Source organism: Gambusia affinis, linkage group LG08 (genome assembly GCF_019740435.1).
Source record: "Gambusia affinis linkage group LG08, SWU_Gaff_1.0, whole genome shotgun sequence".
NCBI lineage: Eukaryota > Metazoa > Chordata > Actinopteri > Cyprinodontiformes > Poeciliidae > Gambusia > Gambusia affinis.
Genome location: NC_057875.1, coordinates 28,411,811 through 28,439,733, shown reverse-complemented (window position 1 = coordinate 28,439,733; position 27,923 = coordinate 28,411,811). Strand labels below are relative to the sequence as shown.

At 39.7% G+C, this 27,923-nt stretch overlaps 1 protein-coding gene across 2 annotated transcripts; it reads left to right on the top strand.

Annotated features, from left to right (window-relative positions):
* The first annotated feature begins 567 nt into the window (after positions 1-567).
* Positions 568-27,923, top strand: LOC122836020 (paired box protein Pax-6-like). Of its 2 annotated transcripts, XM_044125632.1 has the most exons (11): positions 568-631; positions 6,859-6,912; positions 13,924-14,054; positions 16,033-16,248; positions 17,881-18,043; positions 23,025-23,177; positions 23,708-23,790; positions 24,946-25,096; positions 26,079-26,185; positions 26,603-26,744; positions 27,335-27,923. In XM_044125632.1, the coding sequence occupies exons 1-11, from the start codon at positions 619-621 to the stop codon at positions 27,418-27,420; spliced, it is 1,299 nt and encodes a 432-aa protein (XP_043981567.1). In that variant the 5' UTR covers positions 568-618; the 3' UTR covers positions 27,421-27,923. The 2 variants fall into 2 exon arrangements, with proteins under 2 accessions (XP_043981567.1, XP_043981566.1); XM_044125631.1 differs by lacking the exons at positions 568-631; positions 6,859-6,912; positions 13,924-14,054; positions 16,033-16,248; positions 17,881-18,043 and adding an exon at positions 22,534-22,690.

The following is a 27,923-nucleotide window of genomic DNA, read 5'->3' as shown; positions in this document are numbered from 1 at the left end:
GTGTGAACAGGACATTATTCTCAAACACTGCAAACTGTCAGATGCATTAAAAATATTCATTTGTCTCATTAACACACACCAGTCAGATCAATGTAACACACTTCCATCTCACTCACAGTGTAACACAGGATACAGAATCATACCACATAGCACACTGGGAACTCCTGTCTTTTTCTTTCAATTTTTTAAGTTCTAACCTATAAACGCTAATTTATTCAACTCTTGGAGGTTTGACAAAATTAACAAAACGTTACCCCTGAAAGTTTATTTTTCACAAACTTACATATTAAAGTTCAGAATCTAAAACTCGTTAAATTTATTTGACTTAAAGGGTAGAAGATAATAGACACAACTAATGTTTTGCAGTGCTCACAGACACAGCCCTCGGTTCTGTGCGCCTCCACCCTCCACCCCCACCCTGCTCCTCTGTGCAGCCCCCTCAGCCCGCCCACTTGCTCTCCGTCCTTCACTCCCTTTTCTTGTCCCTCCTCCTCAGAGGACCGACTCTGTCTCTTTCTGCACTTGTCTCTCCAGTCAAGGAGAAACTAATTGGAGGAAAGAATAAACGAAAGGAACTTTTGAAATACTGAGCGCAGCAAAAGTTTACTTCTCTGCAGCATGCCTCAGAAAGGTAAGCTTCGCGTCTGTTCTTAGTCTGTGTCTATGTGGAGTCCCTCCATCACTTCTACAGTCAGCATGGAGTTGAACAGTTAAATTTCACAGGAGAGTAGAACAACTTGGTCGACTTTAGAAACGTGACATAAAGCCAAAAATGCTTATTTGTTCATCTTAATTGTTCATACCAAAAATAAATAAATAAAAAAGAAAAGAAGGAAGATACATAGATAGAAGGAAGGAAAGTAAAGGAAAGAAATAATGAGTCAATGAAGAAAAAAAAGAGAAAGAAAAGAAAGGAAGAAAACTCGACGCTGATGAAGACTGATGAATATTTTCAGGAGAATCACATTTGTCATCAACCATCCCGGGTGTCCAGAGTTGCATCCAGACCCGGACTGACGGGCCGAGTTTCACCGGCCATGAAATCTGTTACCGAAACGGGCCTTAGATCCGTCAGTAAACTTACCGCCGTTAGTTTGCAGGACCGAACCGAGTCGGCTGCTGCGCTCGGAGTTATCAGCAGTACGGGACAAGCCGCGCATGAAAAACTCACCTAACAAATATTACCAAATAAATTAAGAAATCCTCAAGAAAAGAGGCACCTTTTTGAAAACACCTTTTATTATTAATGTAATTTAAAGCACCGTGAACCCGATTGCGTTAAACGCATCAGACATTATCCACTATTACTAATATTCCATGTGTTTTTGTTTTTTAATAGAAAAATTACTGGATTTTTTTTTTTTTTTTTTTTTGTAACGTACTAAAAATAGTAAGAAAATGTATATTTTTCAGTCTTACATGAACATTTAGCTGTAATTGTACTTGTAAAATTTACTTTTGTTTTCCTAGCGACTAAGTCAATCTCAGTTTAGAAATGAGACGTTTAAATTTCCGACAAATTCTTGCAACTTTGGGGCGTTTCTTTATTTGTGGAAATAAAAACGCGCAAAGCCTCCCTACAGGTTCTAATTGAATACTTTAACTACAAGTTGATCATCTTGTTCAAGTTTGTCCCCTTCACTTTATGCACATCTGGAGTCAGCCGATTTTAGGAGATCAGTGTAGACTCTGTACACACGCACAAGCCTGTTTTTGAGGAACCGGCTGCTCACTCTAGAGATCCTCTAGAATACAATCCATCAAATTATTCACTTAAGACCGACTTAATTTGGACTCCAGGAAGTTAAACGCTTTCAGGTAGAGAAGCAGTCTGCTCCGAGACAACTCTTTATTGACATATGATCGAGACATAAATATGAATCTAAAGTCGGTGGAACAGTTTATGAAGTCTGTTTGGCTAATGAAGAAACAGCAGCTTCCAACTTCTGGCATCTCAGCCGCCGGGCTGTAATAACAGGTTCTCAGTTCTGTCGGTTTAAACCTCCGTTATCTGTTCTTCATCAGTTTGATTAAATTACTTGATTAAATGAACATCAAAGTAGATTTTTTTTAAAGACATAAGGGGTCATTAAAGTTAGTGACTTGAAAAGAGGCCCTTCAGAAAGTAATAATTAGTTATTGCAATTATGCAAAATTGGGAGTCATTTTTTTATTTGTTCGTTTTTTTAAATCTTATTTACTAACATTTATTTCGTTTTCAGAGTTGTCATTAAAACATCAGCCAGTTTTATTTTTAGCTTACTGCTTGATTTCCAAACAAATACACTTTCTATGCAAAGCGCGAAAGGATAAAATCGGCTGTTTACTTTGGTGAATTAAAAAACGTTCACAGCCATTTGTAGCTAAAAAACTACAAATTGCCCCATTACAATATTTGCTGGATAACGTTTATTCTAATTTGATGTAACAGAAAGTCTGACTATCTAAAACTTAGAGCTACCTTGGATTTATCCCACATTCTTCTCATTCCTGAGACTGAATGAATCCACCCATCAACCTGATGTCCATTTTGATTTTCACTATGAGCACAGAAAAATGAATTTAATACAAAAACAAAACAAAAATAGCAAACAAATACAGAATATTACTTTGATGAATCAGTTGTAGCAAGTCTGACTGCTATGGGCCAATAAAAGGCTTTTAAAATTTAAAATAAGTTATTATTATTATTATTATTATTATTATTATTATTATTATTATTATTATTATTATTATTATTATTATTATTCAGCAATGTTGTCTTTTTTTCTCTCGTCCTTTCAGTGCACTGATCGCGGCTCAGAAACTTTGAGATTATTATCGGTGTGCTCCATGACCTCCTTTACGTTAGTTGAACTGCAGAAATTAGGCTCCCCGCTGCGGCTTTGTGCCGCTTTCTCTCTTTAAACGAGCCGCAGCTCCTAACGAGGCACAAAGGCCGGCCGGCCGTAGGCTATTTACCGAGGCGAGCAGAGCCGAGCCGCGGGTCCGCTCCTGCGCCTCTTTGTCCCCCTTTCACAGGGAGAAAAGCGCCGTGTTCCAGCGGGAACAAGGTCCCCGCAGCCGGCCTGCTCCTCTGTGGAGTTCCGTCGCCTTCATTATGTTGTTAATGACTGAAGCCTCGGATAAAGAGACGCTTTGAGGCTTTTCTTCGTAAACTTTTTTCTCCCTAAATCAGAAAAGGCTCTGGTTCTAGGCAGCAGAATGAAAAAGTGCCATGTGCTCCCATCATCTCTGCTGAAGCATGCCTCCAAACAACAACCTGTTTTTTCTGACGACGAATGGAAAACGGAAAGAAGAAGCGAAAACTATCACATTTTAAAGTCTTCTGATGTCACTTTAGGTGATGTGGCAAAACAGTATAAAAACTGTCAATGAAAGTTATTATGAGTCTGTAAAAGTCACATTTGATAAAATTTTTATGACCGTCCCTTTTTTAACACGATTTTTTTGGACACATTTTTAAATACGTATCTTTATCTTTATAAAAAAAAAAACCTAAAGTGCGCATTAATCAACTCGAGTTCTCCAGTCCATCATGCAAATGTGAAAGATTTAGATTCATTTTCATCTTTTTCCCGGCCAGGTATTATTTTTGAAATAAAATAAATTGGAATCATACTGTAAAAATACATTTTATAGGGAATCAAAATCTTTACTTGAATTTAATTGTGAAGTATTAGTTTTGAAATGGAATAATCTGAAACTTTATTGGTGAAGCTCAATACAATTCTGGTAAAGTAAATTATTTGCGCGCCTATGCGTGCGTGTGCGTGCGTGTGTGGGTGTGGGTGGGAGATAGTAAGGATGGGGGGGGGTTGCATTCGTATTTAACCAAAGATCTTGGTTCAGACCAGTGATATTCAATATTCTCACTAGTTTTTTAGTAGTTGCAGCAGAGAAACATGAGGCTCATCTGTTCATGTCAGTTATGAATGAAATGATCGACATAGTAAAAACGAAGAACTTGAAGTTGAGTAATTTTTGGTGTTGCTGAAGTGGTGATGGTTAGTCCATTAGTCACAGTAGAGTCAGGAGGTTGTGGGTCTGGTTCCAGCTTTTTCTCTGCCACTTGATGATGTGCCTCTGCACACTTAATCCCAATCTGTATGTAAATGCGTGCATGATTGAATGTGGCACCAGAGCTTTGAGTGCTTGGTGTGAATAGCACTACACTACAAATGAGTTTTGCCCATTTACAGTCTCAAGTCAAACCTGTTATCCAGTCCAGATTCTTCAGCCCGAGTTGCCAGTGAATATCATACATCTTAGCTGCATTTGCTGGGATATCATGTAGGCTACATATTATATTGATAAAATGCACTTGGTAAAACACAAACTCATTTTGTTCTTTTAAACAAACTAGACATAGTTTTGATGATTTGCATTCTTTAAATACAATTCAAAAATAGATTGGAATTGAACTTGTTGTTTAAGCTGCTGTTAGCTGTGAAACTTGCATTAATTCTGTTTGGTAGCATTAATTGAAATCCACCCAGATTAAATCTATAGAAAATGGCTACATCACCTTATCGATCCAATTCTAACAATTTATTTTGATCATATGCATTTAAAGGACTGTAAAGAAAAACTAAAATTGTTCAATTGATATCAGTCACTCATCTAAGTTTTAAATAAAGCTGCAACAATCCAGTGTTTAATCAATTTGGGGAACAGTTTCTTAGACATAATGTGTTTTTGTACAGATGGAGCTCAGAATGAGCTGCCCTGATTACAATCACAGTTATAATATTGTTATTTTTATATATCATTTATTTAATATTTTGATTTACACAGACTAAAGTATTATCATTTGATAAATTACCTATTGGTCTTCAGGTGGTCACAATAAAGAGTATGATACCTTGTTATCACTCTGCCCTGCACAGAGTCCTGGGAAACTAACATGATCATAATAGCCAATTAATTAGTGAGGCTGTCTGCTCAGGTCATAAAGCTGCAGTCAGCTGCTTAACAGATATGCTGCTCACAACTGCAATCTGTAGTTTTAAAGTAGCATTATAATAATAATGGTTCTGTTTAGGCTTCCACATCCTGTGTTGTAATCCAACCAAACAGTAGATGTAGTTTTTCTGATAAAAACTGTGAAGGTATGGGAGTGTTTCTTTCATCCAGCTGACTGACAGTCCTCAGCGGTACTTCAGAAAAAACTCCAGCCATGACAGCATCTCAAAAAATTTTATGGTGGCAGATTTGAAACAATACATTTTTAAAACATCCGCATGACTAGAAAACCAGACATTTGATTTGTTTCCCTTTATTTTAGTAGATATTGTTCTATCAAGACATTTTTCATCATTTCTTATTTTTTCTTACTTTCTTGATCTTTTCCTTTGGTGTTGTTGCCTAACAGAAAAATAAAGATTGGAAAATAAAATCTTCTATAATACAGCATTGAAAGGCGGTGGATAAAAGAATATGTTTTAGATGTATTATTGTACAGTACTCATCTGCAGTTAAACACAGTTGAACGTTTGAGTGATATCTACGGTTTTAAATATGAGGCTGTCCCCCTTTGCATCTATGACAGTTTCAACTCTTATAGAGGCTTTCCAGAAGAATTGAGTGTGTTTCCAGAAGTGCATTTGTAAAGTCAGACATTAATGTTGGATGGGAAGGTCTGGCTCATAGTTAGTACTCCAACTTTTCCCTAAGATTTTCTGTTGGGTTGAGGTTAGGACTCTGAGAAAGTCAGACAAGTTCTCCCATACCTATATCACGTATCCATTTTTCTGGTTGGTGGAACATAAAGGGATAATTGCCAAACTGTTCCCATAAAGTTGTGATAATGAAATTGTCTGAAATGTAATGGTTTCAGACGCATTTGAGAATATCAAAGCCATTTAGAGATTCTTCACTGGTTTGGTACAGTTTAACGTAATTCATTTTATTTATATTGTGGCAATAAATGTCTTGAGGCAGATTAAAACAAAGAAAAGCAATAAATAAATAAGGCTACACAGTGGTGCAGTTGATAGCACTGTTGCCTTGCAGCAAGAGGGTCCTGGGTTAGATTCCCGGCCCGGGGTCTTTCTGCATGGAGTTTGCATGTTCATGGTGGGTTCTCTGGGCACTCTGGCTTCCTCCCACAGTCCAAAAACATGACTGTCAGGCTAATTGGTCTTTCTAAATTCTCTCTAAGTGTGAGTGTGTGTGTGGCGGTGTGCATCTGGGTTGCCCTGCGACAGACTGGCGACCTGTCCAGGGTGATTCCGCCTCTCACCCAGAAAGTTAGCTGGAGATAGGCATCAGCATCTCTCCCGACCCCATTAGGGACAAAGGTGTTAGAAAATGGATGGATGGATAAATAAATACATTCAAACCCATGATACAAACAGATTCCAAGTCAGTTACATATATCCCAACCAGTTCTATGTTTAAAAAAATGCAGTTATATTTAGCTTCTTATTCAAATTGTTTTCTATCTAAGGAAAACCAGCAGATTAGATCAAGACACTGACTTGCATCATTCACCCCGTCTGCATGAAAAATCCCTCATCCTGAGCATGTATGTTCAACACCCCATAATTGGACAAGCTGCTCATCTGATAGTCTTAATAGACTCATACTCTATAAACTGTGAATAAACTGACACTGCATGAGGATTTATTTATGATATAGTACATTTTTCACAGAAGTCCAGTGCATTCTTGACTTCTGTCCTGCAGTAAACCGTCCTTTCTAAAAATCAAATGAAAAGCTACAATTGGTAATCTATAAACCTTTGTTTCTTTCTTGTTGCTTTGCTTTTCTAAATAATTAAGGTGTTTTAAATGAGGACTTGATTATACACAAATGTGTTTAACCAAGTAAAATATGATTTCTCTGTTTGTACAGATTACAGAAGTCAACCCAGCTGGGAGACTGGTGTTGCCTCCATGATGCAAAACAGTGAGTGCATTCTTGAATTTAGTTTTCTATATGGATGTTATCAATGCCCAGTTTTAGCCCAGGGAGTCTTATTCTTCAAGGAGGACATGGCGCCCTGGGCTAGAGCCAGAAGGTTACCCAACTTGCATAAGTTTCTTTAATTTGTTCAGATTACAGGTATGTTTCAACCTAAACTACATCCAGTAAGTAGGAAAATGTATCTATTATTATTATCTTTGTGGTTGTTCTTGATAGGCCCTGAGTTCTGGGTCTTCTATACTTGCTTTAAGCAGTACTCCATGAATTGCCATTGCCATTATGTACTTCTGTTGCCTTTGTGTTGCAGCTTTCTGTTGAATGTCAGACTGATTATTTCTAATTTAAGCAGGTCCATCTCAGCACAGGGGAATCAGAACAGCTAGATGCTGCTATGGAATATCTGAAGCTCAATTCCCCAGCCCATCAATTTACTTGCTAATATCATAAGTGGATGAAATATGGTTTACTTTAGCACAGCAGGAGGGTGTTGGCAGATTGGACTGCTGTTCATAAGCTGTTTATTATCTCAAATAGTATTGAAGAGAGAAATAAAGTTAATAAAAAACAATCAAAGTAACTAAATAATGGGAGTCTGTCTCAACAGATGAATCAAGAGTGATGAGGGAGGAAAAGTGTACAAATGTAATGAAATGGCCTAATCTAATCAAAACCCAGATTTCAATCCAATGGAGAATCTGTGGTCAGATGTGAAGATTACTGTTGAACAACAGAAACAATCTAACTTGAAGGAAGTGGAATTTGCTGCAGAATGGATTTGAATCAGGTGTGCAGTGAAACACACCTGATTCAAGGTCTGGTAATTTGCATACTAAAGGGAGATGCTAGCTGCCCCTCCCAATTTGAAAAAGAGAAGTTAGGATGAAAGAGAAGAAAAACTGCCAAAAACTAAAAGAGAAAGATGGTTGGGCTAAAATACTGAGGGAGAAAAAATGAGAGTAGGACACAACCAAGTGAACAGATATTGTTCGTAGGGAGGTAAGGGACCAAGCAGCAGGACAACAGCAGGTTAACAACTTGGCTCCATCGTCTCATCCCAGGTTTGGCACATGTTTGCGTTTATGAACGTGTCCAGATCACAAAGAACATTAAAGGCAGCCAGTCATCATGTTACACCATACAGTTAAACTCTGCACCACATCTGCCTTAGTGACATTCTACAAGTTCTGCATCCTCTCCATGTGAGGTTCTTTGTAGCCGATCTGATGGGAACTCACATTTTTCTTATGGACCAATCTGAACATCTGCTCTGATGATAATCGAGAAAAAATGTTGGTGACAGCTCACATCTTGAATAATTTTATTGATTAACAACAGATTAGATTAAAATGTGAGTTTCAGTCTGTCAGTACCAAACAGATATGTAAATATCTCATTCTATTTACCACTTTTCTCTTAATTTGTGCACATTATTACAGAAAAATATCATTACAGAAAAAAGGCTGAAATTAGTTTAGAATAGTACATCAAATTCAGTTGTCTGGGCATTGGTATTTGCTTTCTGGATTTGTTTGCTGTTTACAGTTTTTTTAGTGGATTTTATGACTGCTTAATTTTAAGTCTAAGTTACAATCACTTATAGAATCGGGACATTTGCTTGTTCTAAAGTTTAACAAAATAAATAGGTTGAAACACAGCTATAACTAGCTTTAATAATGAAATAAGCTGATCACCAGATGGGAGTCTTTCTATCAGTTGCCATGCTAGCAAAATTACTCTGAGGGTTAGACAGAACTCCTGAGTATTGGTTTTCTTCTCTAATACAAACAAATAACTATCACAATCTGGATACATAAGAAATCAATATTTAAAATGGTGGAAGATACAGCTAAAATGATGCTTTCCTGACGTCAATGAAACAGTCACCTGTCTGCGTTGCTATGAAGGACCTGGACCGTTGCTTCAGTCGGCTCTGTTGACAACAACAGAATCCTGTTACAGTGGGAGTTAATTGAAGTCAGGTGCAGTGTGAATGAGTTGATTTGAAGGGAAAGCCTGAGCTTTTCCCAGGGGCCCGCCTGCTTTGTGTGTCTGAGTGTTTGTGTATCGCAGAGGATTTGGGGCCAAATTGACTCCATATGTCTTTCTATTAATTTAGTGTCAATAGAGGAGAACCCCAGTGTGTTTCTCAGAAATGACACCATGATTATCATTTCTACAGTTGAACTCCTGGCCTTTCAACACACAAGAGATATAAAACAGTTTGACAGGGAGTTAGAAAATATTCACAGTCACAGCAGCTACCACAAGAGGGATCACTGTTCCTATAATTGAATTGTGGAAGACATAATAGGTACAATGCTAAAGTTTGCAAGATTATAAACCTTACTTTTTAGCAGCATTTAAAAGGAGCTAAGGGTGGTTTTTGTCTGTTATCGATCATTTTCTGTTTTAATTTTAGTCAGACTGGATTAAGAGAATCTGTAACCATCAAACATAATGTCACTGTCACATCGACTGGGCTTTTTTAATACCTGACATGCTCTGTCACTCTGGTCTTATGTTCATGGATGGTTTCCTGCTGAAATGTAAACCTTTACCCAGTTAAATCTCTGGCAATCCAAACGATACCCTGTATTTACCTAACTCCATCCATCTAACCAGCTTCCCTATGCCTCCTGAAGAAATCATCCTCACCGTAGAGCAAACCACTGACAAACAAACAGTATCATAATGGCAGAGGTAATGGAAGTCAAAGTAATACCCAATACATTTTTGAGTAATTTTTACCTCCTCACCCAATTACATTTTTACCTTATCAGTCTTTGCCTCACCCAAATGAGGCAAAGACAACAGGCAGAAAAAATCTTCAACAAGTCCTACATCAGACCTGTAATTTTATTTGTGAGAATCAAAGTTATCAAGGTTAAAGCCCAAGTCTTGTGCAGCCAGAAGAATGATTGGCACAAAGTCTTATTGGATGTGAGTGTGAAAGTTGTGTCAGATGCATTTTGTATGTGCAAAAGTGGATTTAAATAATAAAAGCTTTTGAATATCTGCCTACAGGAAAATGTTTCAAAATAAACATTAGCATAAAAAGATGATTAAATGTAAATACTGCAGTTACAGCAACACATTTTCATGCTGCCATTGAGCTACCATTGGAATTTACACACATAAAATCAAGCATAACTACCTTCACTTATTGATCTTTAATTTGACGAAGAATAAGTGTCATAGAGACAAAAAAAAATGGGACACTTATTTTTTTTGTCATACAGACAAAAAAAAGTGGGATACAATTGCAGGCATGTTCGCCTGCAACTGTCTTTATGCAGGAGAACATGTATTAGTTGCTGTTGATCCAACTGGATGTGAGTTGATTCATTTCTTGCATTATTCCAGACAACATTTGGGTTTTGGAAATGTAATAAATTGTATTCCACCCTCTAAATGCTCTGGGTAATGTTTGTTGAGATTGAATGTTCCCCAATGACGTCTGACCATGACTAGCTGTGATTTTCTTCAAAAGATGTATGAACGCAACACATTCTCAGTGATGAACCCTGGCAATGTTGACAGAGGTTTAGTTCTTCCAGGGTGTGTACTTTGGGACAAATTGCGATCGCTGGTTGGTCAGGTCCTGACAAATCCCCTATAACAATTGACAGGTGGCGTCATGTTAATTGGAATGGTGCACTCAAGTTAATATGATGTACGTCTTCCCACATGAGATTACCCTGAAAAATCATGGCTGTGTAAACAATCATTCCTTACTGTTTAACTATTTATCCCATTCAGTCATCCAAGTTTAATTTCCACAACAGATCATAGTTTTTGTAGTCTTTAACTTGTGCCACAATAATGATTGGTTTTGTGTGTGAACCCAACTTCTCATGCACAGTCTGTCTTACTGTGGTTACATTTTAATACATAGATGGAAAGGTGATGTTATAACAAGCTTTAAATTAAGTATATACATCTTCTTTCAGCTGTATGTTGTATAAGCTGGTATATGTGTCTTATTCTCACATGTACCTGGTTTTATGCTTGTGTGAGATGAATGTGTTTCTTTGTTTACTGAAATTTGGTCAGTTTTGCATAGTAACTGCATAGTTCCTTGCAGTTAGTTTAAATTAGTTTGTGTTATAGCTTGTTACTTCTGTAGGTGAATCACAACGTAATGTTGGTGTGTAATGGTTGCAAAATACTTAATTCAATTGGTCTGAATTCTGTCTTAGAAATGACTCGACAAAAAGTCTTTATTGGAAAAGATAATTTCAAATCCATTACACTTTCATATTTCTGAAAGTGTAATGGGGTTTTCTTGTCTTTAAAGTGCACTGTCAACATGTCTTCAGCCGGTATTGAGCACCATTGATCAAAAATACTCAAGTTCATAATTTCTGGGGTGGCAGTATTTCTTACTTCTTCTACATGGCTGCTTAACTATATGTCAAGTTTTAGTAGAGATATTTAAGCTTTTTAAAAATCTTTTTTCTTATATATGTAGATTTTGGAAGGGATTGAATGGGGAAAAATATTGCGAATTTCTTTTCAAATATTTCTAAAGTAGTACCACAACCTCGAGAATTTTGATGGTAAAAAATAATAATAACAAAAAACAATCAAAGAACTGTTTAACTTACAAAACACAACTCACTCACTCCTTCACTCACTCAAAGCTTCTTCACAAACTCCAAACCAAACTGAGGAGATAGGGCCTTCTGTCGCTCCACATCTATGGGATGCCCTCCCTGACACGCTGAGGGAACCACAATCCACTTAATGTTTTAAAAAAGGCCTTATGACATTTCTCTTTAGCAACATTTTGGGTTCATTTCCTGGGCATTGGTTTTAATCTCTTTATTTATTCATTTATTTAATATTTAATTATTTTTATCCATTTCACTTGCTTGCTTTGTTTTTGGTTTTGCTCTTTAATATCCAAAGCTATAAAATCTATTATTATTATTATTATTATTATTATTATTATTATTATTATTATTATTATTATTATTATTATTATTATTATTATTATTGTTGTTGTTGTTGTTGTTGTTGTTGTTATTATTAGTAATACTATTAGTGTGATAACTTGGTCTTATGGTGACTCAAATAAAACGTTGCATTACTATGTAATGTGTCTATGAAGTATACTCAGTGTCGGCCGAGCTCATTAACTGTAGTGTTCCTGCTCTCTGGAGCCAGCATCTTACCTGCTGAACCATTTCCGCTCCTTTTTGGTTTGCATGTGTACTGGACTGCATCCAAATCAGACTGTCCTATCTGGCTGTGTGTGTGTGTGTGTGTGTGTGTGTGTGTGTGTGTGCGTGTGTGTGTGTGTGTGCTGGTGGGTGTATGTGTATGTGTACTTTGACTGTATGATTTAGTAATTCACTGCTGAGAGGTTTATCAATCTGCAATATGTTTCATTCCACTGAGCTCATAAAAGCAACAGACAATGGATTCAGTGAAAATCTGCTTAACTTAACAGTGTCACAGCACTATGTGCCCCTGCTGAGACATAGCACTTCTACGCTTTATCAACACAATGTTCAAAGGCTTTTTTCTAGCTTTTTTGAGCAAACACAAGTGAACAGGAACAAATCAAATGATCACATAAAAGATTTTGCTGAGTTTAGTCACAGATAAGACTAAACGACATAGCTGCTCTGCACCACTCAGTGGTTGATTGTCTGTCATAATCCTTTTCACAGCTTTAGAGCATTCCATTTTCTTGAATGCGATCATCACCTCTCCCTGCTCTCTGCCTCTACTGTCAGTTTCTGTGATTTTGGCTCTGATCCGCACATCATATATCTGGATCCTGACTACTGGTCCTCATAGATTGTGGACCGGTTCTGTCCATCTGTTGCTGGCCTGGGCTGTTTCTATTGAGTACCATTCAGTGTTGGATTGTGGACCCCTGCCATTTCCATGGTGTAGTATCTGTGTGTGATACTACAAGAAGATCAGTGTGTGTGCTTTTACTTACCCCACTACTATAGTTTTCTCACTCCTTGATATCATTATTCTTTAGTTATTCCCTCTATGTGTAGGTGTCAAAATTCTCATGAGATGGAAAACTTTTTATCTCAAGCACTAAGTGAGATATGTGAGATATGCAAGATAAGCGCTAGTTCAAAGTTGTATTCCCATGAATACATGTTTGCTGTGGTCTTTCAGGCTCAGTTTCTTTTCCTTGCCTCTCACTTTGCCTGTCACCTTCCTATTTGCTCTGCAAAGCCAGAACAGCAAGTCGGGGAGAAGCTGTCAATCACCGCACAGCAGAGTTCAGACAAAAACCCAAGATCCATGTAGGAACCCTTTGGCTGGTGGGTTCTTACATGGTGGTAAATTAACTAGTGCTGTGCTAGTTAGACTCCTGATATAATTTATACATGTATGGTTTTTTGTGTGTGTGTGTGTGTTTGCTGTTGTGTGCATATTTTATAGATTATAGACTCAGAAATAGCACCTTAATGTTTTTTAAATCAATACAATCTGCACAGTTAAAGATGCACCAGATTTTGTTGTCATTTATATGTCAATTTCTGGCTTTTGGTTTATCTCGTGTCTTCCAACATAGGAGACTGGAAACTTGCTAATGTCAACTCAAGCTAAAATTTAGAGGGTATGAATTCCTCCAAGCAATAATTTGAAGGTATTTTATTTTGGAAAGACAGTTAAACAGGATTAGGGAATGAAGAACACATCTTCCTAAAAACAAACAAACAAAAATGTGCCACTGATCATGTTGTATGTCTCCCAAGCACATACAAAAAGAAGTGTCTGTATCATATTTCAATAACTGAATAATAGATTTAGATTCTAATAATTGACATGAGGTAGGCATAATGCATTTAGCTTCTTAACATACTGGAGGCCTAGATTTTAAAATGTAAAACCTAAACACCCAGGCTATTTTCTCTATATTCGCCTTTATATTTTTCTCGTTAATAAAATGGCCTGTTTCCCTTCTTCCTTTATTTCTTTCCCTTTCATTTTATTTCTGTGTATTTGTGTGTGAAGGTCACAGTGGAGTAAACCAGCTTGGAGGTGTGTTTGTAAATGGAAGGCCTTTACCTGACTCTACAAGGCAGAAGATAGTGGAGCTTGCTCATAGTGGGGCTCGGCCATGTGACATATCCAGAATACTACAGGTATGCAGAACTGCTGAGAGGATAACATAACTTGTGAACAAAGTTAAGTGCCATCTTTTGTTTTCAGGTCTGGGGTTCAGAATATTATTGGCACTTCAGATGCAATTTTTCATGTTACTGTTAAAGTAGATCCCTACACCTGCACTGTATTATTGGATTTACAATAATGCTCAAAGTATATACCTGTGACTGCAGATGAAAACATTAATTTCCAGTGTTTGCCTCTATTGGCTATATGACAACAACCAATTGTTGGCTGTTGTCATGGTTTTTTGTAGAATCAGGATCTGTATTCACATACGCATCAGATGATCAGAGTGTTATTAATACTGTTATTAATACTCTGATTATTGCATATCTGCCTTAAGTTTCAGTCGCATAGATGGATATGCTCCCCTAGGTAAACGCTGCTAAAGGATAAGATCTGATCACTATCTGAATATTTAGAGTGGCTGCAGCTGATAGCAGCTTGAACTCCATTCTAAATAACGCAGTTAATACATTTGTGATTACTCAAAGACCATTGAACTTCTACCTGATGATAACGGGATAGATGATAAATGTGGAAAAAAATGTTGTCAGAATGAACAATCCAAAATACAGTCTTTTTCAATACATTAGAATATTTGTTCAGATGAGGCATGTTTACAAGACAGAAAAAGTACCTTTTAAATATAATAACCTTTAAGCAGGTATTACATATGTTTAATAAAGAAAGTCCACATTTCTGTTTTAAAAATGTGTTTTACTGGTTTGTTGTAATATTCTACTTTTAAATTTCACACATTCACCCAATATTCCAATAAATACGCACATAGACTGAACAGGACTTAATGTTTCAACAAGACGCTCTTCATTTTTACACTGTAGACAAACATTAAACTCTCTTCATGATCATACATGATCATTCATCATCATACCTGATGAGATAGCAAGCAGACACAGAAACTTTCAGGCATGCTCAGTTGGGCTGAAAATGTGATGTCAGAAGACTGTTGGTCACTGATTGGCTAAGGGGGTGAAGTCCTTGGTTTTGTCACAATAGTGACTCTCACACTCTTCTGCCTGGCTGGCTTCCTTTCAGGTTTTCAGATTTTTTTGAGTTAAATTAAAAAAAAAGTTCCAGACTCAGCAGACTGTACAGATCATGTTATGCTGCTCTTCAGAATGTGGGGCTGCTCACTATATGACAACATCACCCACAAGAACTGTAAAAGGACAACATAGTTTTCTCATTAATCTATAAAACCTTTACACAAATAACATTACCCTGGTGAATCAAAATGTTTTTTTATACAAACACATTTTGCTGTGAATACAACTGTAATTCAATTTGGGTTCAGGGTACCTCCTGGCCAGTCCAGGGGTACACTCATCGCAGGGCAACTCAGAGAAACACAGGAGAAACAACACTCTCACACCTAATGTTTAAAGAGACCAAGTAATCTAACAAGTAGGCTTTTTTTGGACAGTGCAAAGAAGATGGAGTAACTGGAGAGAACCCACACATTTAAGGGGAGAACATGCAACTTAATGCAGAAAGATCCCAGAAATCCACAGCAAGAAGATCTTTCTTGCTACCAGCCAACCGTTCAGCCAGTTGTTTCATCTTGGAGATGTTTTTTCACATATCAACCACTTGAGCTTGAAAGTAAATTTTGTAGAACTCCAAAATCTAGGATAAACCTGGAGTTAGAACTGACTCCCAGAACAGAACAATCACAAAGGAACAACAAAGACATGAATTCATGGTCTTATCCTGAATAGTCACTTTATCTCAATTGCCTGTGAGACAAGCTCATGGATTCCTTTAGCAGCTTCATGGAAATCTAAAGTGGGATTCTCTGTTCTACATAAAGGAGCTGCCTAAAAGTTATTCCATGTTGTAGAAAGAGAACATATCCCACTAGGGGAACATTCTTTATCCAATACAAAGAGCAATTGTTTGATCAAAGATGTTTGCTGTCTGTTTGTCCAGGTGTCTAATGGCTGTGTGAGTAAGATCCTGGGTCGGTATTACGAGACAGGCTCAATCCGTCCTCGGGCCATAGGAGGGAGTAAACCCAGGGTGGCAACTCCAGAGGTGGTGGGAAAGATCGCTCAGTACAAAAGAGAGTGTCCATCCATCTTTGCCTGGGAGATTAGAGACCGACTACTGGCAGAGGGAGTCTGCACCAATGACAATATACCCAGTGTAAGATCACTTATGTCAATGAGAGCTTAGTCTGTCAAAAAACCTTAGAACACTAGTATAGTTCAACATGTTATTTCAAGGCACTTTACAAAAGAAATCACACATACATTTCAGTTGATCCTCATTATTCTAAAACAGTGCATCAAGTTCAGTTTATTAGTCATACAGGTTAAAAAGTTGACATTGTTTCTCAACTCTGGTCCTCGGGGTCTGCTGCCCTGCTTGTGTTAGATGTCTCTGTTTCAGTGCTGCTGTTTCAACTGATTGCATAGCATCTTCTGCAGCCAGGAAGTGCTGCAGAAGTATGTTAATCATCCGCATATAGAAGTCAAGTGTGTGGCAGAAGGGAAACACCTAAAACATGCCGAGCAGTGGTCCCGGAGGAAGAGATCTGAGAAACGCTGGTCTAAAGAAACCCAGCAGTTTGGACTGAGTCACTGACGTGCAGCATTCACTCCTCATGGACTGAATGCTGCAATCTTCCCTTCCTGCTGTCCACATGGCAATGGAAGACAGTGTCATCTTAGTATTAATTCATTAGCAAGTCAGATCCAACAAACAAGAAGTCATCAGTTTAACTTAACCATCACTGCAGGAATGTCTGAAAGAGGAAACAGCTTCTGCTGTCATGCTGCAGGGAGAAACAGACAAGTCAGTGCATGTTTTTCTTCTTGGCCTTCAGCAACAATCACAATACATTTACTGTGATTTCTTTTCATTTAGTGTCTAATCACATACCTGATCAACAAGGCCATCGCTTGACACCCTTGTCCTTTTATATATTTGTCCCATCCAGAGTTCGCGCTAGACTTTTTTGTTCTCTGTCAGTTTGACCCAGACAGCATTAAAAACACTGGTCATGTTCTATTTTTTATTTTTACCCGTCAAATTATAATCATATTAACATAGGCTATTCAGCTGCATTTTATGCGGTTCAGTTAGTCCTCCTGTTATGTTTGTTTCTAGGGTACAGCAAAGACCTGGGGAGTGTTTAATCATGCAATACTGTCAGAAACCAAAATATTCCTCCAAAAGTTTTTTGTATCTGATTATTAACTCCAATACTAACCATTTCAATCAATATTTGTGCAATGATGCTTTATTATTTCTCAGAAATTAAGGATTAATGACGACAACTTACTCATTTACTCATTTAGACATAAAAATTTACATTTTTAATGTCCACTGAAAAAAAACCCAAAAAATCTATAATTTCCTTGCAATGAATCTTGGTTTTCATGAATTAAATATGATAGACCAACACTATACAATTAATATTTTTGAAGTGGATAGAAAATAACTCATTCCATCCTGTTGATGGGGAAAACCTGCAGTAAGAGAGCAAAAGGAGAGGGAAAGCAGGATGAGCAGCTCCACGCAAGATTATGATTGGCAAGTGCTAAGACACGACTCCTGATTCTGATTGGTTGTTTTCAGTTGGCAGTGGGAGGAGGCAAAGGAGTTTGACTTTTCACAGATTACACTACACTGTCACGACAGTGAATTTTGACAACATGCAAAATAATTTTTTTATAAAAGTTTACATACTGCAGTTTTACCACCAACCTGTCATTTTTTCAAGAAAAAAACACTGCAGTATATTTTTTCATGTGACTTTGTGTTTATTCCCAGGTTTCATCAATAAATCGAGTGCTCAGGAACTTGGCCACTGACAAGCATCCAATGGGGACAGGGGCCACTGAAGGAATGTTTGACAAACTGAAGATACTTAATGCACAGGGCTCCTGGGGAGGACGCTCAGGGTGGTACACTGGGACCACAATCCTGAACACAGGTAAGACATCTGTGTTTACTAAGTGTTTAGCTGTGAATGTCTGTAAATTAGGTGACACGTTGTGTATCACCTCCAAGTTTGTTAAAGCTACTCATGCCAGTCATGATTGCCCTGCTTATTATGCTAATGGCAGAGAAACAACTTACCGTTCCAGGAAAACTGTTTACCTGCTGTCAACGCCCTTACAAAAAAATCCCATGAAAATCACATGTGACTTTCACATGTGATCACATGTGGTTCACACAAATTTTTACATGTGAATGATGTGAATCAAATGTGAAAGCACATGAATACGTGTGATTTTGGAACGTTTTGTGGTAAAATCACATGTGGTTCACATGTGAATCACACATTTCCACATGTGATCACATGTTATTTTCATGGGATTTTTTTTGTAAGGGCAGTGGCTATGCTAACTAACCTGAGCTTTCATGACAGGCTAGTTGTCAGGAAGGAGCAATAGCACAGCTGAGAGCAAGGGGCCTGGAGCGAGCGACTCCTATATAAGAATAATTGACAGCACTAAGCCCCTCCTCCTGGCTCTAAATGGTTTATTTGTTCAGATGACAGCAGGTCCTTAGAACCTCATAAACACAATACGTTCATTTACAACTCAATTTCTACTGAGAGCAGAGGAGCAAATGGTGTTGATCTTTAATTTGCAACGACAGATATTCAGTCTAGTTATGCATGAGTTAAAATAAGTTCGGTATACATTTCTGTCAGATCATGTGGCTGATGACTCCATTTGCTATGTGAGGTAGGCTCATATGCTTCTGTTCCTCCTCCATCACCCAGGGATTTAAAGAGTGAAACAAAGCTACGCTACCTCCCCACCAGCCAACAACATGTTTGTGCACGCGTTTGTGTGTGTGTTTGGGTCTGGGTGTGTGTTTCCAGGAGGGAGAGGGGCATCTGCTCTCATTATCATCTCCTTCTGCATCACTGACTATGACACTTAGCAATAGCTTTATTCTGTTTTGCAGCTCCTGTCTGTTGGGATAATGAATAATTAGGCTAGCAATACAAAAAAACATAAGTCCTGGAGGGAGCCGCAGTCAAGCTTGTCTGCTCACAGAGTCCATGTTGGGGACCTCTGCTCTGGTGTGGATTTTAGCTGAAGCTAATCTATATTTCTGGGTTTGAGTAATAAATGTTATAGTGTTTTCTTACGAAATCACCAGCCTGTAGCTTAGTAATTTGAGCCATAGATTGAACAAGATGTTGGAAACAGTCCTTTTCCTTTCATTTTCTGCTATATCTTCATAACAACATAATGATCCATAGATTTCTTGATCGACTACAAGCTCTCTGTTGGACTAAGCCCTAACTGAAGTATGTTGCCAGTCTGTGTAATACAACTGTTTAACACAGCGTGATAAAACAAGTTATGCTACCAAATTGACATTAGTGACTCATTAATGACCCATATGCCTTACATATAGGTGAGTGGATAAATGACGAGAGAAAATGACCCAAAGATCATTGGCTGTCAATGACATATGAGTCCCTCTAAACAAGGCAAATATATACATAGTGAGCAATGTCAACAGAATAGGGTTTTCCTAAAATGTAAGTTTGTTCTTTAAAAAATAATTAAAATTTTTGTTTCAAATTGCATGAATAGAATTTCTGATCTGATAATGAATTTTACCAAACATCACAATGATTCTTGCTCTAAAACCTTTAGTGTGAACAGGACATTCTCTTCAAACATTGCCAACTGTCAGATGCATTAAAATGATGCACAAGAATCAGAAACATGGTGTACCATATAAATAAACCTGAATTGACTTACAGTACAATAAATGTGTTGTATATGTGCTGTTCATCTAAATACATGGTATGTGTGATAAAAAATATGTATTTGATGTGAGATTGATTAAATGTTCAAGCTAATTCATTTACATTTTAGTTCATCTTTGTAACATATCAGCTCTTATTAAACATCATTGTTTCTAAAAAGTAAAGCAGGGTGCACTTATTTTTTTGGCAAAACTGTGAACATGAAGGGTTTTTTTAATCATTTTATAAAAAAGCAGGTTTTTTAAAATATACATTTTAGTGTTGTGTTCTGTGTTTTTCTGTGTATTTATTTCTAGTTTTCTTGTGTGTCTGAGTCTCTGTGTTGTCCTGTCTCCCCGTGATTAGTTCCCAGGTGTGTCTCGTTCCCTGATTACCTCTTGTGTATTTAGTGTCACCTGTGTGTGTCTGTCTTCGTCGGGTCCTACGTCAGTGTCAGTCAGTGTACGTCTTGCTTCGTCCGTTTATGTCTAGGTACGTCTAGTCCTCGTAAAACCTGTTTATTTATATTTTCTGTTTATTTATATCATTCATTAAAACTCCTCTCACCTCATCTGGGTCTACTGCGTTTGCCTCACCGCCACCAACACACCGCTTCATGACAGAAGGACCCGACCAAGCTGAACGGTGAGGCACGCAATTACCATCATGGACCCAGAGGAAATAAAAGAATTAACGGAGACCATACGCGAGTATGAGGCTGCCATGTCCAAGCCGTACGCTGCTACAAGACGGCTTGGATTCGCCATCCGTTTGGGTCTGCTGCTGGACTTCTGGGTTCCACGTTTTCCGCTTCCTGAGCTGGTGGCATTGCAGAGGGAGGCAGAGTGGGAGCGTGAGGCAGCGTATGCTGTCATGGCTGGAGAACCGCTGCCTCCCAGACCCAAGACTCTGTCCTCCCGATCCACCACCCCCGTTCCGTCGCCTGAAGAGCCAGCAGCAGACCCTCCGCAGCCGGAGCCGCCAGCAGCGCTTCCGCGGCCGGAGCCGCCAGCAGCGCTTCCGCGGCCGGAGCCGCCAGCAGCGCTTCCGCGGCCGGAGCCGCCAGCAGCGCTTCAGCGGCGGAGCCGCCAGCAGCGCTTCCGCGGGCGGAGCCGCCAGCAGCGCTTCCGCGGCCGGAGCCGCCAGCAGCGCTTCCGCGGCCGGAGCCGCCAGCAGCGCTTCCGCGGCCGGAGCCGCCAGCAGCGCTTCCGCGGCCGGAGCCGCCAGCAGACCCTCCGCAGCCGGAGCCGCAAGCAACACTTCCGCCACCCGAGCCCGTTCCTGCCGCCGCTCCAGCCGGCAGCGCACCCAGCTCCCTGTTCCTGCCGCCGCTCCCAGCGCGCAGCTCCCGTTCCTGCCGCCGCTCCAGCCAGCGCACCCCGTTCCTGCCGCCCCGCTCCAGCGGCGCACCCGAGCTCCCGTTCCTGCCGCCCGCTCCAGCCGGGTTCCTGCCGCTTTCCCGAGACTCCTAGTGCTTCCCGAGACTCCTAGTGCTTCCCGAGTCTCCTAGTGCTTCCCCCGAGACTCCTAGTGCTTCCCCCGAGACTCCTAGTGCTTCCCCCGAGACTCCTAGTGCTTCCCCCGAGACTCCTAGTGCTTCCCCCGAGACTCCTAGTGCTTCCCCCGAGACTCCTAGTGCTTCCCGAGACTCCTAGTGCTTCCCCGAGACTCCTAGTGCTTCCCGAGACTCCTAGTGCTTCCCGAGACTCCTAGTGCTTCCCGAGACTCCTAGTGCTTCCCGAGACTCCTAGTGCTTCCCGAGACTCCTAGTGCTTCCCGAGACTCCTAGTGCTTCCCCGAGACTCCTAGTGCTTCCCGAGACTCCTAGTGCTTCCCGAGACTCCTAGTGCTTCCCCCGAGACTCCTAGTGCTTCCCCCGAGACTCCTAGTGCTTCCCCCGAGACTCCTAGTGCTTCCCCCGAGACTCCTAGTGCTCCTCGTCGCCGCCCCCGTGAGGCCCCAGAGACTCCTAGTGCTCCCTGCCGCCTGCAGTGGCCCCAGAGACTCCTTGTGCTCCTCTCACGCCTGTGGCCCCAGAGACTCCTTGTGCTCCTCGTCGCCGCCCCCGTGTGGCCCCAGAGACTCCTTGTGCTCCTCGTCGCCGCCCCCGTGTGGCCCCAGAGACTCCTTGTGCTCCTCGTCGCCGCCCCCGTGCGGCTCTAGAGACTCCTCGGCGCCGCGGACGGCCGCCGGACAGCCTCCGTGGTTCCCGCCTCCTGCGCCGCGGACGGCCGCCGGACAGCCTCCGTGGTTCCCGCCTCCTGCGCCGCGGACGGCCGCCGGACAGCCTCCGTGGTTCCCGCCTCCTGCGCCGCGGACGGCCGCCGGACAGCCTCCGTGGTTCCCGCCTCCGTGGTTCCCGCCTCCTGCGCCGCGGACGGCCGCCGGACAGCCTCCGTGGCTCCCGCTTCCTGCGCCGAGGTCGGCCCCCTGACCTCCTCCGTGGTTCCCGCCTTCCCGTGTTTCCGCCCACCCAGTTGGGTTTGGTTGGTTTTGTTTTTGGACTCTAGACCCTCGTGTCTCCGCCTATTTACTAGGTTGTTTTTTGTTGATTATGGACTTTGGACCCCCCATCCAGCTCCCCTCCGCCCACCCTCGTTGGGTTTCCCGTTTTTGGGCGTCTGGGAGCCGCCCGTTAAGGGGGGGGTACTGTTGTGTTCTGTGTTTTTCTGTGTATTTATTTCTAGTTTTCTTGTGTGTCTGAGTCTCTGTGTTGTCCTGTCTCCCCGTGATTAGTTCCCAGGTGTGTCTCGTTCCCTGATTACCTCTTGTGTATTTAGTGTCACCTGTGTGTGTCTGTCTTCGTCGGGTCCTACGTCAGTGTCAGTCAGTGTACGTCTTGCTTCGTCCGTTTATGTCTAGGTACGTCTAGTCCTCGTAAAACCTGTTGCTACCTGTAGTGAGCTTCAGCCTTCCGCTCAGCAGTGCTGCCAGGTCTGTGGACTGTGTTTTCTGTTTATTTATATCATTCATTAAAACTCCTCTCACCTCATCTGGGTCTACTGCGTTTGCCTCACCGCCACCAACACACCGCTTCATGACATTTAGTTTAAAATGTAGTATCCTGTATCTTACCAGATCTGACTAGAGTACAGCCTATCTCACAATTTTTCCGTTTTACTCATTGATTACCCAACAATAAGCCCAATTTTTATCTGTCTTCTTCCATTCTTTCCTCCCTGCTTTTTTGGTGTAGACTGCCCTCAGACAGACGGAGCGGAAAACAACATTTCAATCTGTTCCAACGGTGAAGACTCAGATGAGACTCAGATGAGGCTTCAGTTGAAAAGAAAACTGCAGAGAAACAGGACATCCTTTACACAGGACCAGATAGAAGCACTAGAGAAAGGTACTAGGGGGGTGTTAACCAAAAGCTAAACTTCTTTAACACATCCTGCAGAAATGACCTCAAGGCTCAGATATCAACTGGGTCTCTCTGCTTATTTGTTCATGTAAACAAAGGTGAAAAAATTGTGTTTACTCCAATACCATATTGGTATAGTGGTATTTCTCTTCCAATATGCTGCCATGCCGATGATGGGAAACAGATAATTTGAAACCTCACCTAAATCAGCTTTCTTCAACTGTGTATTTAGCCACAGCTTAAAGGCTTACCACACATTTTTGGGTTGTTTGAAAAAACAAAATTAATCTATTGTTTGAAAGTCTTTCAAAAAAATTAATGTAAATTGTCAATTTACGTTTCATAATCATAAAGCCCACATAGAGAAGCTTTTAAATTTCATGTCAGACTGTTAGTTGTGCAGCAGCATGAAAGCCAACTAAGCCAAGCATAGTTTGAGATTTAAAACTAATTTACATAGTTTCTCTTGAAATGTGTTCTTTTTTTAAATATATAATTTTATTTTTTGGTTGTAGAATTTGAAAGGACTCACTATCCAGATGTTTTTGCACGTGAACGACTTGCCAATAAAATCGATCTTCCTGAGGCCAGAATTCAGGTAAGCTGCAGAAGTTGGACCTTCATTTAATCTTCACTCCACACTTAGCCAACAAGCATGTTCACACAGACATGTAGAGGAGTCATCTACGAAACAGTTTGGCTGTATACAAATGAATAATTAGATTCACATGTGTGGACCTTGAAGTATTTGTCAAATCTTTATTGAATTTTGAGGTAGACTACATTCTCATTGCTCTGATTTCAGATGTAAAACCTGAGGTTCTCTGACACAAGATGGATGGCTGAAACAGCTTTTACCACAAACTGCAACAAAACAAAGCATAGTTAGACTGTTCTTTTCTCTCAAAGAAGGTACAGTGAAAAAGGAGTTGCCAACCTATCTTACGTGATGCCTAATGTATATGCAGTTTTCATCATGGAAGGGAATCTTACACCCTGCTCTATGTTGCCCTGCAGTGGACAGACATCACAGGGATCACAGGGACACTAACAACCCTGCAACAGGGAAAGCAAGAAGTCCCATGACTTCCAGGAATCTAATTTCAAAGGATTTTTGGCAACTTTCTCAAAGAAAACAACTTGGTCGTTTTGCTCTCCCAAAATAATCTGAAGATTTTTTTTCCTGGTGCTTTTCTGTCTGGAAATAAAATGCATTACTTTGTGTTGTGAGTAAACCTTTGGCAGAAATGCATTTCCTAAAAGTAGAAACTTTTGAAGATACTTGTTAAAAATGGGCAAACAAGCAAACATAGATAATAACAACAACCTGTTAAATATATTTTAATCAGTTCATTTAGTCAATTTTAATACAGAAAAAAGACTTTATATTTTTCTTCTTAGTGGCAACAAAATTTGCACCACAGAAATTTTAGAACAATTTGGATTTTCTTTCTGTCTTTAAGCACAGTTCACTTTCATTCTGAATAATTTTCTTCAGACACTGTAAAGTGAACTACTGTTCCTTTGGCACTGGTTTACTGACTACTCCCCTTACAGACTCCTAGACATAACAGAATAGGATCAACTCTAGGTCCTTATTCCAGGTTTTTTAATTTCACAGCACTCAGATACAAGCAGAGGGTTTCTCCTGGCTTCAGAGTTTTGAATAAATGGGGTTGGATGTTAATCATAATGAACTAGTCCTTCCACCTTGTCTAATCCTTATTCAATTCCTGTTTTTTGTGCTGTGTAGGTTTGGTTTTCAAACAGACGTGCGAAGTGGAGAAGAGAGGAGAAGTTAAGAAATCAACGTCGGCAGGTGTTGAACTCCTCCAGCCATATTCCCATCAACAGCAGTTTTAGCAGCAGTGCTTACTCATCTCCAGTTCAGCCTTCAGCACCAGGTACCAAAAGAGACAAACAGTGTGTCACAGCAAATGCTCTACTGTTATTGACACCAACCACAACAAGAGCAAAGTGATTCGTTTCTGGTTTATTCAACAGAATTTAGTTACTCAGTTCTTGTCTAAAGAACAACTGATCTGCCAGTGAAGGAAGTATTGCTATTAATAAAAACTATTAGTTAAAACTATTCAGTAGCAACAATTACTAAAAACATTGTCTGCTTTGTGCTGTTTTGTTTTAATAAATTCCAGGAAATTAACTCAATTTAAAGGTGAAATTTATTATTTTATTTTGATTGAGTCAAGGGTATGAGAAGAGATCTACTTTAGAAAACTCTAGCAATTTCATCTCTGATAAAGAGGAAGGCAGTCTAGTAAGCGGGCTGCAAACAGATCACTAAATGCTCTCCACTCAAATTCTGGAGGATAGAGTTCAGTCCATGAGTGTGGATCTATTGGATTTCCACTGGTTGTAGGTGTAGGTTATCTTGAAGGTTGAAGGTGTCTTTCTGCATTGAGGATGCCTCTATTGATGAGAAGAGTGGAAGATGCTACCAACTCATTTTTCCTTCCAGATACAGTCACCTAGCATTCTCTACATCTTTTTCAAAAGCTGGCTTGTAGAATCTAAATCCAGTTTACAGAATATTGCTTCCAGCAGACAAGGCAAATACATTTATTGCTACTTCTTAAATTGCTTGGCTGCCATATTGAATGTTTACGTTGGGTTAAGTGAGGAAGTAAAGATTTACTGTGACTTCAATCCATCTGAAGTGTGTTAGAAAAAGAATGGTGGGCTTTTCAGAAGTATGACACAAAAAGTGATTTTTAAATAGATAATTTATTTCTTTTTTATTATTGTTATTGCAAAGTTAGTCTTTATTAATTTTATGCTGATGCTAATTTTAGAGCTAGATTATTTTTGCTTGTCTTCTTATCCAGACTTATCACTCAATCCCTTTGTTTGTTTCTTTCTGTCTAGTGTCCTTTTCTTCAGGATCCTTAATAGGAAGATCGGATCCGGTTCTGTCCAATACCTACGGCCTAACAATGCCAAGCTTCAGCATGGCCGCCAGCCTGCCCATGCAAGTAAGATAACTTTTCTTAGGGTCATTGCTGGTTTTTTGTGTGTGTGTGTGTGTTTTGTCAGATATCAGATATTAAAGTAGATAAAAGTAGTGGATGAATGGATAATAATAACATTTCATTTTTAAGGATTTACTAGCAAACTGATATAAATTGTACCTGAAATGCTGGACCTCCACTTTTAAATCTCTTTTTAGTGTTCTGAGACAATCACAGTGCTCACTGGAGAAAAACATGCAAACCGATCTGCACAAGAAGGTTTTGAATGGCAACTCTAATCGAAGAGTATAGGCTTGTGTGCCAAATCTCAGATTTTATGTAAAAAGAAAAAAAAACAGTAATAGAGTATTAAGTATTTGTCTAAGCACATCATGTTGACATTCAGTTCCCCAGCTTTAATGCAGAATGTTCTGTTTCCAGGCTTCAAACCAGACCTCATATTCCTGTATGCTGCCCAACAGTCCCTCTGTAAACGGCCGCAGTTATCAGACGTATACTCCTCCACATATGCAGCCACACATCAGCAGCCAGTCAGTGACGTCCTCCACAACATCTTCAACAGGTAGGAACCATAGCTGCAAGGAAACATATGGAATTGGACATTTTTTAAATCTTTTTTTGGACTTTAACTTGACTGCTGTGTCAAATTGACCCAACAGTATCTATGTAAAAAGTAGACCCAGGTGGTGGTCCAAATGTGTAAAATGGATAAATTTTCAATTTATTTGTAGAGTGCACCTATTAAGACAAATAGAAAAAGTTTCATGCAAAAAAAATATATATATATATATACTTCCAACTATTTTTAAAACATTTTTAAGCTTTAAAACGGGTCAATTAATATTAGAAATATAGTAGTAAAAAGAGCTATTCTCAAACTCAGAACATCTAGAATGGCAACTCTGGGTCTGGGTACAATGTCATAAATATTCATGAACACTTACTCATGTTCATGACAGTCATGTCAGTCTTAGTCACACGCCGTCAAATAAATGTTGCCAAATATCCTACATGATACCAAGTTGTGAAAAAGAAAAGCATTATATTTAGGAGCCTATTAAGAATGTTTCTATAAGATTATTTTGAAAGTTGCATTAGATCACAATCCACCATTTACCAGTTTTTCTATAATAATATTTATTCTCTTTTTAGGTCTGATTTCTCCTGGCATCTCAGTTCCAGTCCAAGTTCCTGGAAGTGAAGCAGAAATGTCTCAGTACTGGCCACGCCTGCAGTGACGTCATGCCCGCCTGTGGTGGTTCAGGAAAAGGACTTTGGAATCGTCAGTCGCAGAGAGGTCCATCACTGTCAGACTGACTATCAGAGCCAAGCTGCTGCCGCTGAGTGCTAGCTGAAGCTCGGCAAAGGCAAAAAGACAAACTCTTCTTTGGCTGCTTTCCAGGAAATCCTCTGACTCTGAATGTTCTTAAAAACGGACAGAATTTGGATCCTGTTATACAACAGAAAATGTGTTATATCTGGTGGATCAGGAAGGTGGATGGCCTATTGGTAACAACAAGCTTTGAGAAGAAATAAAAAGCTTTCAATGTACATGGACATTCCACTGGGAAATATTTTACCTCTAACGCCATTTGATAATCTTTACATGCTACTGAATTTGTGGCAAGTGTCTCTGCCTGGATAAAAAGACCTTAATGAAACTGAAAGTGTACTGTCTGCTGTATTTTTTTAAAGGTTTTATTGGCTCTAGTGGCCTTTATTTGATAGTTAATTGACAGGA